We start from the raw sequence: 12,579 nt of genomic DNA, 5'->3' as shown, positions 1-12,579 counted from the left end.
TATATGTAGGGTATATGTGAATGCGAGTGCACACATCCCATATATCACAAGGCAATTCTGATTGGTTCTTTTTGTCTACTTTGTGTGTATCCTAGGGATTGAACTTAGGTCTCCTGGCTTTTTTAACAGGTACCTTTATTCACCGGACCATCTTGGTGGCCTTAGAATTTACTACCAGTAGAATTTAAAATTTGAAACATGTACTTATATGTATTGAAAGAAATGACTGGTCTTTTGGTTTTTATTTTTGCTTTATTTGCCATTTCAACAAAGGAAAAGGTACAATTTCATTTAAAGGCCTAATTTGAATAGTTTATTTTCAGTCCGTTTTAATTGGATTTTTGCATGAAACAATTAATTGTAGTTTACATAAAAATGCCTGTTTTAGTCAGTGAGTTATCGTAACATTTTAGAGATTTGCTTAACCTCACTTTGTTTCAATGTATATACTAAATACAAATTAAATTATATATGCAAACTGTTGACCTTTTTGATTTGTCATTTGTAGCTGATAAATTGAAAGTTACACAGTGTTAATTGTTTTTTATAGGACTTGTGGACTTGAACAATAAGCATATGGTTACCCAGCTTATCTGTCAGTATGCACAAATGGTTCTGTGGTTCTGTCACTCTGGGCTTTTACCTGAAGGCTTAGGTAAAGTATTTAATACATGAATATTTATTGAAACATCCTAACTATATAATATTACTGTTCTCTTTCGAGCCTTTATGCTATATTGTCTAGTCTTCACTAGGCTAATCTTAAAATCATAGTTTCACCTGTCTCTACCTCCCAGATGCTGGGACTCCCCAACATGCCTAGCTTGTGTAATATTCTCTTAATATGGCTGTCTGTCTGTTGTTTGAAATGGGACATCACTATTTAGCTCTGGCTGTCCAGGAATTCACACAGATCTGCCTGCCTCTGCTTTTAGAGTACCAAGATTAAAGGTTATTAATACTTGTCATCAATTAAATGTTTCTTTTAATCTAATAATGTAAATACTGAGAATTAGAGACTTGAGATTATCAGTATTGACTTTATAGAGTTGGTTTGTAACAAAAAACTTGTATTTCTGGGGAAGCACAGAAGATTTTACTTAAGTTGCTCTGCTGACTGCATGTGCAACTATTGTCTAACCTTTAACACTTCACTTATATTCTCACTTGAGTAAATGATAAATATTACTTATTGGAAATTATTTTGTCTGCCACAGGAGTAAAATTATTAGGAGTACTTTCTAGAGTGTTAAGATCCACCAAACATCCTTGTTACAGATGTCTTGTATTGATTAAATTTTAGCAAGATTAGGCCGGATGGCGTGGTGCACACCTTTAATTCCAGCACTTGGAGGAAGAGGCAGGCCTGTTCTACAGACCAAGTTCAAGGACAGCCAGGGCTGCCTAGAGAATCCTTGCTTCAAAAAAAAAAAAAGAAAGAAAAAGTAAATAGATCTAAGGAAGACTAAAATTTTATTAAACAATTACAATAAAGTGAGTTGTTATAATCTTAAATTTTGAGATATTTTGACAACATTGCTAACTTTTCTTTTCCCCTTTAATAAAACCCCCAGATGATACTCTGCAGCTGTCAAGACTACGCTACAACTACCCTGTAATTCAGAACTACTATACCAGTCGTCGGCAGAAGTGTGAACGTTCACCCAGGTACAGGGCAGCCTAACTGTGGTATTCACTCTCATGTAGTCAAGTATTGTCATAACTGACATCAGCCTAATACCTATACTTTTTTATTGAAAATAGTTTTTATATAAAATTTTTTTTTCTTTTTTTTCGGAGCTGGAGACCGAACCCAGGGCCTTGCGCTTCCTAGGCAAGCACTCTACCACTGAGCTAAATCCCAAACGCCTATATAAAATTTTTAAGAGCTAAAATAACAAACCTGCTTAGGACACAACAAATAAACGAACAGAAAAACTTAGAGTCAAAAAACAAAAGATACACACATTGACAAGCACAAAAAAAAAAAAAAAAATCCCCTTAAAAAGACATAAGCAAAAGACCGTAAGGTAAGAAGATGGGCAGACACAGCTTTATAAGTCAAAAGGTACCATTGAGTTGGTTTGTGTTAGCCATCTATTGCTGGCCAGAGGGCCTTGCAGATGGTATGAAAGTATATAGTGACCCTAAAAATTCCAACAACATAGCAGGGTACAAAAGTCATACACAAAAGTCAGTGGCCTTCCTTTATACACACAGAGTAAGAAAGAAATTGGGGAAACCGTGCCCTTCACAGTAGCCTCAGAGGTACTCTAATCAAGCAAGTGAAAGATGTGTATAATTAAACCTTTTAAGATAATGAGGAAAGAAATTAAAGATTCAGAAGCTAGAAAGGTCTCCCATGCTCACTGATTGGAGGGTTAAATAATAAAAATGGCACCTAGTCTAATGCCTGCATTTTCAAACTGGTGCATGCTATCATATTTCCTCAGTAAAATGATATTTATGAGTGGTTTGTCAGAGGAATTTGTAGAATCAGAGTTCTGCCTCTAGGAACTCTTTATTTGGAAACAAAGATTGGAATCTTCTACTCAGCAAAAACCTGACAATATAACATGAATTGGTTATTTTTAACAGTTTTCAAAACTTCAGTTGTGCTTTTCATTTTCTTATTTTTTATATTTTTCTTATATATGTTAAAAAATAGCCTAATTGTTTTGAAATAAAATTATGTTAGAAGGAGTATTTAGAACCTGATTCTGTCTGTGGAATTAACCAGTCTTCTTCCTCAGATTGGAATGGAAGAATTGTAAGAGACCAAGTAACATTTAGGGTAAGGTTCATAAACACTGATTCTGAGTGTCTTAAGTCAGATTCTCCTAGGAATGAGCTCTAATTTAATACACAGAGTTTTGAATTCACATTGCTTTAGTTTAACTACTATAGGGTAATGAACGTGAACTTGGGAAGCTGATTGGGGTTTTGGTTTTAATATTTTTTATTTTGTTGTACCTTGGGCAGTGAGTGGCTCAGGGTGTAGAATTAACTATAGCTGAGCATCACCTTGCATTTGATTCTCCTACCTCAATCTCCCAAGTGCTAAGATTCTACCCTGGTTCTAATGTATAGCCTAAATTTCAATAGCCGTTATTTTATAAGTATGTGTCCTTTGGAGAATTTTCTACATTTTCTGATGCTTTATTTGTAAGCTGCAATATGAATATAAAGTCAGATGAGTAGGGCACTTGGTATGTCTGTCGGACTCAATAAATAGGAACTGTTCCTGCTGTCCGTGACAGTCAGTGAGGAAATAGGCAGGGCGATTGCCATGTGTCACACTGTAAGTGCTCAGGAATACACTGCTGAATGAACAAACCAAGATTTAGCTCTGAGCTGGAACAGAAATACTTTTGCTACCTGGGGCTGCTAGTAATTTGTTCAGAGTGTGGAAAGTAAACAGGTATTTCGCTGGTATGGTCCCATGCTTTCCTGCACTGGCCGGTGAGGTAATGAACTTGGGGCAACTTAGGGGTTTTTTCTGACCAGTGCTACTTTATTTCTGCAATCCCGTGATACTAATGAAGTCTGTTTTCACCATTCTTCTGATAATTGTATACTTTAAGCATTTGGTGCTCACTGTTTTGATATCAACAGTTAACAGTACTGCAGATCATCTTTACTGTTCCCCATGTTGCAGAGGGAAGTGGAGCCGAGACTGCTTGCTGATCGATGGACTGGTCTCTCAACTAGGAGATGAAGTTGAGAAGCTGTGGAAGCGGGATGAAGGTGGCACAGGAAAATACCCTCCTGCTAGCATCCATGTAGGTCACACTGATATGACACGGAGTCATTTACAGAGAATGGATGGAGGGGCGTAGCTGATGGTTGCCTGACATAGGCTAGGGAGCATGGAACACGAAGAAAAGACTAGAAGATACCCTGACCATTTTATCTTTTTCTTTTATAGGCATTACTTGATATATATTTATTAGACAACATTAGTGAAGCAAGCAAACATGCTATTGTATCCTTTAAAGTTTTATTAAGTATTTGTACATTACTGAAATTCTAGTAATAGGACTCTCAAATATCTAACCCCAATCTCATGAAATGTTTTCTCTTTTTTTTCTCTACCTAAGTGTGTATTATTAACAAGGAATTAGTGGTCAGGCTCGGATGGCTGATAATAAATGTAAAAGTATATAAAAATTACTGTTTTAGGCTACTTATTCTTGGGATGACCTTGCCTTTTATCAAATTATGAAATGTGAATAAAACTAGCTGCTCTGAGACTAGCAGTTGGGGTGAGAGGAGTCAGTATATGAGTGGTGGCCCAGGGTCTGGGTTTGATCTTCAGTACCGGAAGGAAAAAGTAAGTTACTCAGAGTGTTGCTGGGTGCAAGCTGCCATTCCCAATGGAGCTAATTTAAGTTCTCAAAAATAAAGAACACTGGAAGTTTGTCAAGGGACGGGGATGCAGCTAAGTAGTAAAGTGCTTGTTACAGAAGCTTGAGGACCTGAGTCAGATCCCAGCACCCACGGAAAAGCTAAGGACAGTGCTGTGTGCTTGCAGTTCCAGCGCTAAGGAAGCAGAGGCATGGATTCCATGACCTCACAGGCCAGTCAGTTGAGTCAAGTGGTAAGATCTGGGTTAGGTGAGAGACTTGCTGGAATAACAAGAGAGTGAGGCAATATCTGGTAACTTCTGACTTCTGTAGGCATGTGAGTGCACCATATCACATGGGTACACACACCCATACAGCATACACTCACACACAAGCTAGACTTTAAAGTTAGCTTGATATAGCAGTAGGCATTATTTGAATCGCGTGCCTTTTATCAAATTGAAAAGATAGTCTCCTGCAGGAACAATTTAAGTTAGGTATGGACTTCAGAAAAGAGCAAGTTTCCTATCTTGATCCCTATTTTGTGACAATGTTTGTGCTAAAGTCTTTTTAATATACTGTTTGTCATAATTTATATAAGACACTTGATGTATTTGCTTAAGCTGTCAGCTTTGCCAAAAAGAGTTTAACTTTTTAAAAATTTACTAAACAAGTTACTTGAATTTACTATTTATTTTAATGAATGAGATGTAGATTTGTTGGGTCTTTTTTTGTTGTAGCAGTAAAATTCAGAGGATAAGTAAGGTTGGTTTGGGACTCCTTTGGCCTGTTTAGTGAACTATATCCATTCCTAGATATCCCTAATGGCCTTCTGCTCCCTATTCTAACTGTACACAGGGCTTTTCTCTTGTTTATTGTCCTTAATACTTTTTTAAAAGACCATTTATTTGCTGCTTGATATTATGTATTCCTTTCCCAATAAAACGGATACCCCCATTGAATCTTTCCCAACTGCTTTTGCTATTTCTTGGGGCCAAGTTAAACTAGTTCAAGGATTTTGGCTGCTAGATCATAATGATTATGAGGTAAGTAACTTGCTTGGAATATAATCTTTTGTAGGTTACTATATTAGAAAGATGTATAACTAGGTTAATTTTGATGTAAGGTGGTGTCTTTTTCTAGAGGTAATACAAGGACTCACTTTAACTAGTGCTCTCACCTAAGCAGCAAGAGCACCAGTTGAGAAAGTCAGTTACTTGCTCTTTACAGAAGGGATCATACATGCTAGATGTTTGGGAATGGTGTAGCACTGACTGTTGTGTTATTGGGTTCTGGTGTAAGCCAAAGAAGACAAAATTAGTCAGTCAATGGGTATGAAATTGGTGTAGGAAGGATTCTATTTAAGAGGCCTCAAAGATGGTATTTCTGATAAACCTTGGGTCTTTGTCCTCTACCATAGATTAGATACTTTCACATTTATACTTATTTAATTTTGATTTCTGTGATTTCTTAATACCACTTGCCTTTTAAGAGCCAACTACCTTGTCTAAATACTAAAGACTGTATTTACAGTTAACACTTCATCATTTTGCAGAATGGTTTAGACCTTCTGTTTCACCCAGTTACTGCAAAACCTGCATCGTGGCAGCATTCAAAGATAATTGAAGCCTTTATGAGTCAGGGAGAGCACAAACAGGCTCTCCGCTATCTTCAGACAATGAAGCCAACAGTGTCCAGTAGCAGTGATGTTCTCCTTCACCTCTCTGTTCTGCTTTTTAATAGGTAAGTACATCTTAAAAACAGAAGCTCTTGGTCATGTGTTAAAAAATGAGATTGATAGAATAGATAGTGAAAAATATATGCAATCAGGTGATGGGGCATATACCTATAAATGTAGAAAATGGAGAATTATGGCCAGCCCTGTACACATGGGACCCTGTTTCAAGGAAACAAAAATACATAATTTTACATTAGTTGCCTTACCTTATAAGACAATACATGATGCCTTTCACCAAGTAAAAAGTGTGTGCTTGACTGAGACCACTGAGTACTTACTCTCTGCTGCTTATTGATTGACATGAACAGTTTAGGTTGGGTATGGACTTAAAGAGCAAGTTTCATGTCTTATGCTTAAACTAGATTTGAGCAAATAATTTTTGTTTTTACTTGTATATTTGTGTGTATGCGTGTGCTTTATATGTTCTTAACTATATATACATAGCATGTTATGTGCATGTAGAAACCAGAGGTCAGCATCGAGTGTCTTCCTCTGTTGCTGTATACTGACTATTCCATAGACTGGACATTCTGGACCTCCACATGACATGCACCCGCATGGACACACATCATATATGCACAGATAGGGGAGATGTCGTTCAACAGCCATTTGCCAAGGCATAGTTTGTAGGAGGATAGTCTTTGCAATAGAATAGATTTTAACTTTATAAACAGTACCACCTTCCCTTGTGTTTTTGTCATTCTAGCATTTGAGAAGTTAAGCTAATCACTTTCTAAAATGCAGTTTATCGTCTCGAAGTATTTCGTAGGGTTAATGCCCATCTTGCAGTATTGTGATTGTTATATGCATAGATGCCACTACCTATTAGCAGATGGTGGTAGTGATCGATAGCTATTGTGATCATTCACTAAACCTCACAGCCTGATTCCTGACTCTGACCCCTTCATCTAAAGTGTGTGCTTGTAGTTTCCCAATTTTGTGGTGGGTGCACAGTAGTTAAGAAACTCTACATTGCTGTTGCCTGAATATTTTTTTTTCTTATAAGAGAACTGAAAAGCTCTTATGTGCAGCTGTCAGCCATTCTCTTCCTTTCCCTCTTCCCACACTCAGTAGATTGATTTTCCTGTACTCTGTAGCTCATTCCTTCATGAATATAAAAATGTAAATGAACATGTTCTACATTACCTAAGCTTGTGTTTGAGTCTGTCTTTTCCCTGTTCTTTAAAAGTCTTATAGTAGGGAGTTTAACTTTTTGTTAGTTTTGTTGCAGTTGTGTAAAATAATCCACATGATAACTGATAAACTACCATTGGTAAATAGTGTTTTCTTTATTAATGGGTAAACTGTCAATGTTGTCCCAGACATAGGGCTGTTTTGTTGTGTGGTTTTAATCTTTGTGTGCCTTCAGTGACCTTTTCCTGTTCCAGTTGGTAAGTTTCTAACCAGAAGGGGTGTGGAGACCCAGGTTCAGTTCTCGATAGCCACAGCAGCTCACAGCTACTTCCAACATTGTAGAGAGTCCAGTGACTTCTTCTTGCCTCCACTGGCAAGTATGTACATGATGCGTATAGCTCACATGCACACACACATGGAAATGAGTTAAAAACTTACAGAGAAAATTTGGGGTAAGTCACTGTGTTAGTTAGGGTTTTATTGCTGTGAACAGACACCATGACCAAGGACAACATTTAATTGGGGCTGGCTTACAGGTTCAGAGCTTCAGTCCATTGTCATCAAGGTAGGAACATGGCAACATCCAGGCAGGCATGGTAGAAGAGGATCTGAGTTCTGCATCTTCATCTGAAGGCTGCTAGCAGAATAGTAACTTCCAGGCAGCTAGGATGAGGGTCTTAAGCCCACATTTACAGTGACACACCCACTCCAGTAAAGCCACATCTACTCCAGCAGGGCCACACCTGCTAACAGTGCCACTCCCTGGGTTGAGCACATATAAACCATCACAATTGCATACTCTGGTATTGAACTATGTTCTTTTTAATACTGTCAACGTATGTTTTAAGTATTAGGTAAGCAAGAGTTTAACATTTTAGTGACTTTAGCATATTGTTATTTATTATGATTCTTTCACAGTATCGTGATCAAATCCAGGACCTTACATTTGGTAGGCAAGCACTGTCTATGACTATACTCCCAGCCCAGCCTCATATTCTTAGGTAGTAACCACTGTCGTGAATAGTTATTGTAACTGTCAGCCTTCTGTTATTTACACCCTATGTACCTTTCCCGTCTTCTTGCTAGGAAGGAAGGGTAACGCTCAGGTAAGGATCTCATGTAGCCAGGCTGTCTTATCATCTACTGTGTAGCTCAAGCCTTTTCTCATTCGTGTTTTGTGATTCTCCCTCTAAGATGCTGAAATTGCTGGTATGTGCCACCATGCCTGGCTTACACCGTCAAACCCAAGACTCGTGCATACTAGACAGAGAAGCACTCTACCCACTCCACCCCTAGCCCACGATGGCTTTGCTGGTGTTTATGTAGATTGTATTCCTTGCAGTTGAGTTGCTGCTTTCTGACCTACGGATAATTTTAATTTTCATAATTAAGCATAAGTAAACCTCTAAAACAAGTTAAGTTCTCTTGCTGTGATAAAACACATGATCATGGCAACTTACAGAAGAAAGTTTTTTGGGCTTTTGTTTCCAGAGAATCGTTATGACAGGGAAGTGTGGTGGCTGGAGGGAGTGTGATGCTAATGCTAAGAACTCATATTTTACCATAAGCATGAAGTAGAGTGAGCACTGAGAATGGCACTCAAGGCTTCTGATTATCAAACCTACTGCATCTGGCAGGGCCTCACCTCGGAGACCTCACCTCATTGCCACCAGCCGGTGAGCAAGTGTTAATACAGGAATGAGTCTGTGGAGACTTCTTACCACACACACTTTCAGTTCTTTTCACATTAGCTTCTGCTTTGTTTTTCTGCTACATAACACCTGACTATTAGAAAGCTTAAAATTGAGGTTACCACCAGATACAGCTAGACATAATAGTACACACCTTTAATCCCAGCACTGGGAATGCAGAGGCTGACAGATCTCTGAGTTCAAGGCCAGCCTTGTCTACATAGTGAATTCCAGAACAGTAGAAGCTACAGAGTGAGACCCTGTCTTGGGTGGGGGTGAGAGGTGGGGATGGGGTGCCCAGTTATCTTTTTGACATTAGCAAGACTCATTGTGTATCAGTATTGAATAAAATTTTCAAGTATTTTTTAGTTGCATGTGTAATTATCTTTTGAAATCCTGTAAGCGACTTTCCCACATGTTACTTAGCTTTTTGAAACTTTGGTACTGATTTCAGATGCATGGTTGAGGCGTGGAACTTACTGCGACAGAACTCAAACACAGTAAATATAGAGGAATTGCTGAAGCATGCTTATGAAGTTTGTCAGGAGATGGGCTTAATGGAGGATTTACTGAAGCTACCGTTTACAAACACTGAGCAGGTAATCAATGAGGAGTATAAACGTAAGAAGAAACTTGGGGTAAACTGATAGTTTACAAATCTGTTTTCTTCTTCCTAGGAATGTTTAGTGAATTTTTTACAATCCAGTTCCAGTGTTCAGAATCATGAATTCCTTCTAGTTCACCATTTACAGCGTGCCAATTATATTTCTGCCTTGAAACTGAACCAGACTCTGAAGAATAATCTCACGGTATGATTAATGTTGTCTCATTGTATGAAGCACAATAATAAGGGAAACAAACTTTCTTTACTTGTTTTACAATTTTTCTTTACATTGTCCTGAACTTGGAGGCTCTGCTTTGGTGTGGTTGTTACTGAGAAGTGAGTGTTACAGCTTACGTTTTGTGCATGTGCCATTGTGTTCTCATAGGTCCACTCACTCAGAGAAAGGGAAGGGAAGACTACTAGAGAGTGGGAGTTCTATAGTACAAAGAGCACTGACCTTCAGAGGTGAACTGGCTCTTAGCTTGTTCTGTGAGATGATTCTCCTGATCTGTGAGATGATTCTCGAGCGTGTGTCTGGCTGGCTGCCATACCCCGAATGGCTCCAGGGATGGATCTGACTGAAGCAGTGAGAGAATAAGCAGAGATACACAGAAAAGCTAGGATCTACTGGACTGGGCTCTCTTGTGGAGAAGCCACAGCACCCTGGAAGCTCAGCGTGTTTATTATGTACAGTTGAAAAGGGAGGGCAGGGCTACTGCAGAGAGCCAAACAAGGAAGCTAGATGAACAAGGGGGTAGGGTTTATACTGTACAGCTGGATCAAGGAAGTTCAGATTCATTTTCCTAGGGACAGTCTTCAGGTCAAGTATCCAGAGGAAGAAAGCTACATTTTCTGTACACAGTATTAACATCCACAAATGGACCAGAAGAAACCTTTGCCTCTACACCTAATGTGTGTATGATTGGGGAAGGTGGGCAGGGCGTTTCCCATCTTCCCACATATACGAGGCTTTTTGACCTTGACATGGCCATGGCCATATCAGCAACACACGTTCACTCAGAACTCACTCAGCTCGGACTTCCTCTGCTCCCACACCAGAGGCAGTGTGTGTTCCATTGTTGTGTGAGTTGTGAGGTATCAAAGTTTGGGAGTGGGTATTTGAAATGTATAAATGTGTACACAATTAAAGAGGTAAATGAAATCTGAGCTGGAAAATGAAATAAAGGAAGATACTAGATGACATTCATAATTAAACTTTCAGTAATCTGTTGCAGCACCTAAAATTAGGAAAATTAAATTTTTAAATATATTTAATAGAGTGATCGTGACCCTCGATTGCGGGAGAGATCAGTGACTCGAAATTCTATATTAGACCAGTATGGGAAAATCCTACCTAGAGTCCAAAGAAAGTTAGCTGTTGAGCGAGCCAAGCCTTACCATCTGTCAACATCGTCAGTTTTTCAGGAAGGTAAGTTCCGTGGTCGGATGCTTACACTTGGGCTAGGAGAGCACTGAGTGAGCCCTCCTCACACCATTCCCTGCCTCCTGCAGTTCAGTTCATTTCCTTTGTTAAATAGAAACTCATTAGAGATGCAGCTGAGTCCTGTACTTTGTATTTTTAAGTTTCTAGACCCAAACCATTATCAGCATTTCCAAAGAAAGCTCTAACTGGAACAGTGATAACGCGGTCTACATTCATCAGCAACGTGCTATCTAAAATTGGAGAGGTGTGGGCAAGCCATGAGCCCAGAAACGGCATCTCACTTTTCAACAGGTATTTCAGTTAACTTAATTCTTTACATTTACTTTGTGTGTGGAGTGAGTGGAGGGCATGCATGTTAGAGTGCATGTGGAGGTCAGAGGACAACTTACGTGAGTTGGCTTTCTCCTTGCACAGTACAGGTCCCAGGGATCAAACTTGGATGAGGCAACAAGTGCTTGTTTGTTTTTTTAAACTTTGTTAAGTTAGCTACTTTATTAAAGAAATTATTTTGTCATTAAGTTTACATTTTGTGTGTGTGTGTGTATGTGAGTGTGAGTGTGTGAAGGTGGTGTGGTGAAGATCAGAAAGTTTCCCAGTTGGTTCTCTCCATCCACTTGTACCTGCTAAGCCTTCCTTTGGCCCCTCTTCAGATGTCCAATGCCCGTGTGTATTGTTACGTGACAGCAGTGCAGAGATGTGCAAAGTGAAGAAAAGGACAAGTCCTCTCCTCTTCCATCTAATCTCACAGAACTTTTACCAGTAACCCATGTGACACATAATTTAAAATTGAATTTTTATTTTCTTTGTAGTCCTAAAACAGAGCAACCATCTCCTGTAGTGCACTCTTTCCCACATCCAGAGCTTCCTGAGGCATTTGTTGGAACACCAATTTCAAATCCATCCCAGAGAATTTCTAGGTGAGATTGTCTTGAACAATTTTGAAAAAACTATGGTTGTCTTAAACAGGTGCTATTTTTAATTCTTAAGTATTAATTTGAATACTTTCTGTTCTATTTTGGGAGTATAGTCATTTTATAAAATTATAAATCAAATTATACTTTACATTTCTGTTTACTTCATGTGTCATAGTAAAAACAAGCAAACTATATTTCCCTGAGGAAAACAAGGTGATAAACTGTGTTGTTGACCACTAAAAGAATGTTGGAATCTTGGTAAACTAGGTGAAGATTTCTTCTGGGCCTACTGAAGTTTCTTGTGTTACTTAGGTGCGGTAATAGTTGATCTTACTCAAAAAAGTCTTCTTAAAATATGAAATTGTGAGGCTGGATGTCATGGCACACGCCTTTAGTCCCAGCGCTGGGGAAGCAGAGACAGGCAGATCTCTGGAGTTCAAGGCCAAGCTATTCTATCTGAGGATTTCAGGACAGCCCTGACTTGTTACACAGAGAAACCTTGTTTCAAAAACAAAACAAACAAAATGAAATATGAAATACATATATGGTACCTGAATTGTACTCATACTCATTACTAACAACATTTTTATTTTGAACAATAATACCTACTCATTATAAATTTTAGCTGTTTTTTTTTTTTCAAAATTATGCTTACTTTTTTTTTTTTTTTTTACAATTGAGGTTTTATGCTAAAAATAAGGTGCTTGG

The 12,579-nt window shown here is 38.5% G+C and overlaps 1 protein-coding gene across 1 annotated transcript in view; it reads left to right on the top strand.

The window, feature by feature from the left end:
* Ahctf1 (AT hook containing transcription factor 1) overlaps positions 1-12,579 on the top strand; it is a 54,455-nt gene that overhangs the window by 22,066 nt on the left and 19,810 nt on the right. The window contains exons 16-26 of the mRNA NM_001271270.1: positions 551-655; positions 1,575-1,668; positions 3,659-3,782; positions 3,929-3,985; positions 5,246-5,392; positions 5,902-6,089; positions 9,364-9,508; positions 9,587-9,718; positions 10,792-10,942; positions 11,098-11,248; positions 11,767-11,874. Coding sequence (NP_001258199.1) covers positions 551-655; positions 1,575-1,668; positions 3,659-3,782; positions 3,929-3,985; positions 5,246-5,392; positions 5,902-6,089; positions 9,364-9,508; positions 9,587-9,718; positions 10,792-10,942; positions 11,098-11,248; positions 11,767-11,874 — 1,402 coding nt within the window. The remainder of the gene's footprint in view (positions 1-550; positions 656-1,574; positions 1,669-3,658; positions 3,783-3,928; positions 3,986-5,245; positions 5,393-5,901; positions 6,090-9,363; positions 9,509-9,586; positions 9,719-10,791; positions 10,943-11,097; positions 11,249-11,766; positions 11,875-12,579) is intronic.

The sequence above is a fragment of the Rattus norvegicus genome, chromosome 13, assembly GCF_036323735.1.
Source record: "Rattus norvegicus strain BN/NHsdMcwi chromosome 13, GRCr8, whole genome shotgun sequence".
Taxonomy (NCBI): Eukaryota; Metazoa; Chordata; class Mammalia; order Rodentia; family Muridae; genus Rattus; species Rattus norvegicus.
The sequence above is the reverse complement of the archived record's forward strand: the minus strand, read 5'-3'. Positions and strand labels throughout refer to the sequence as shown.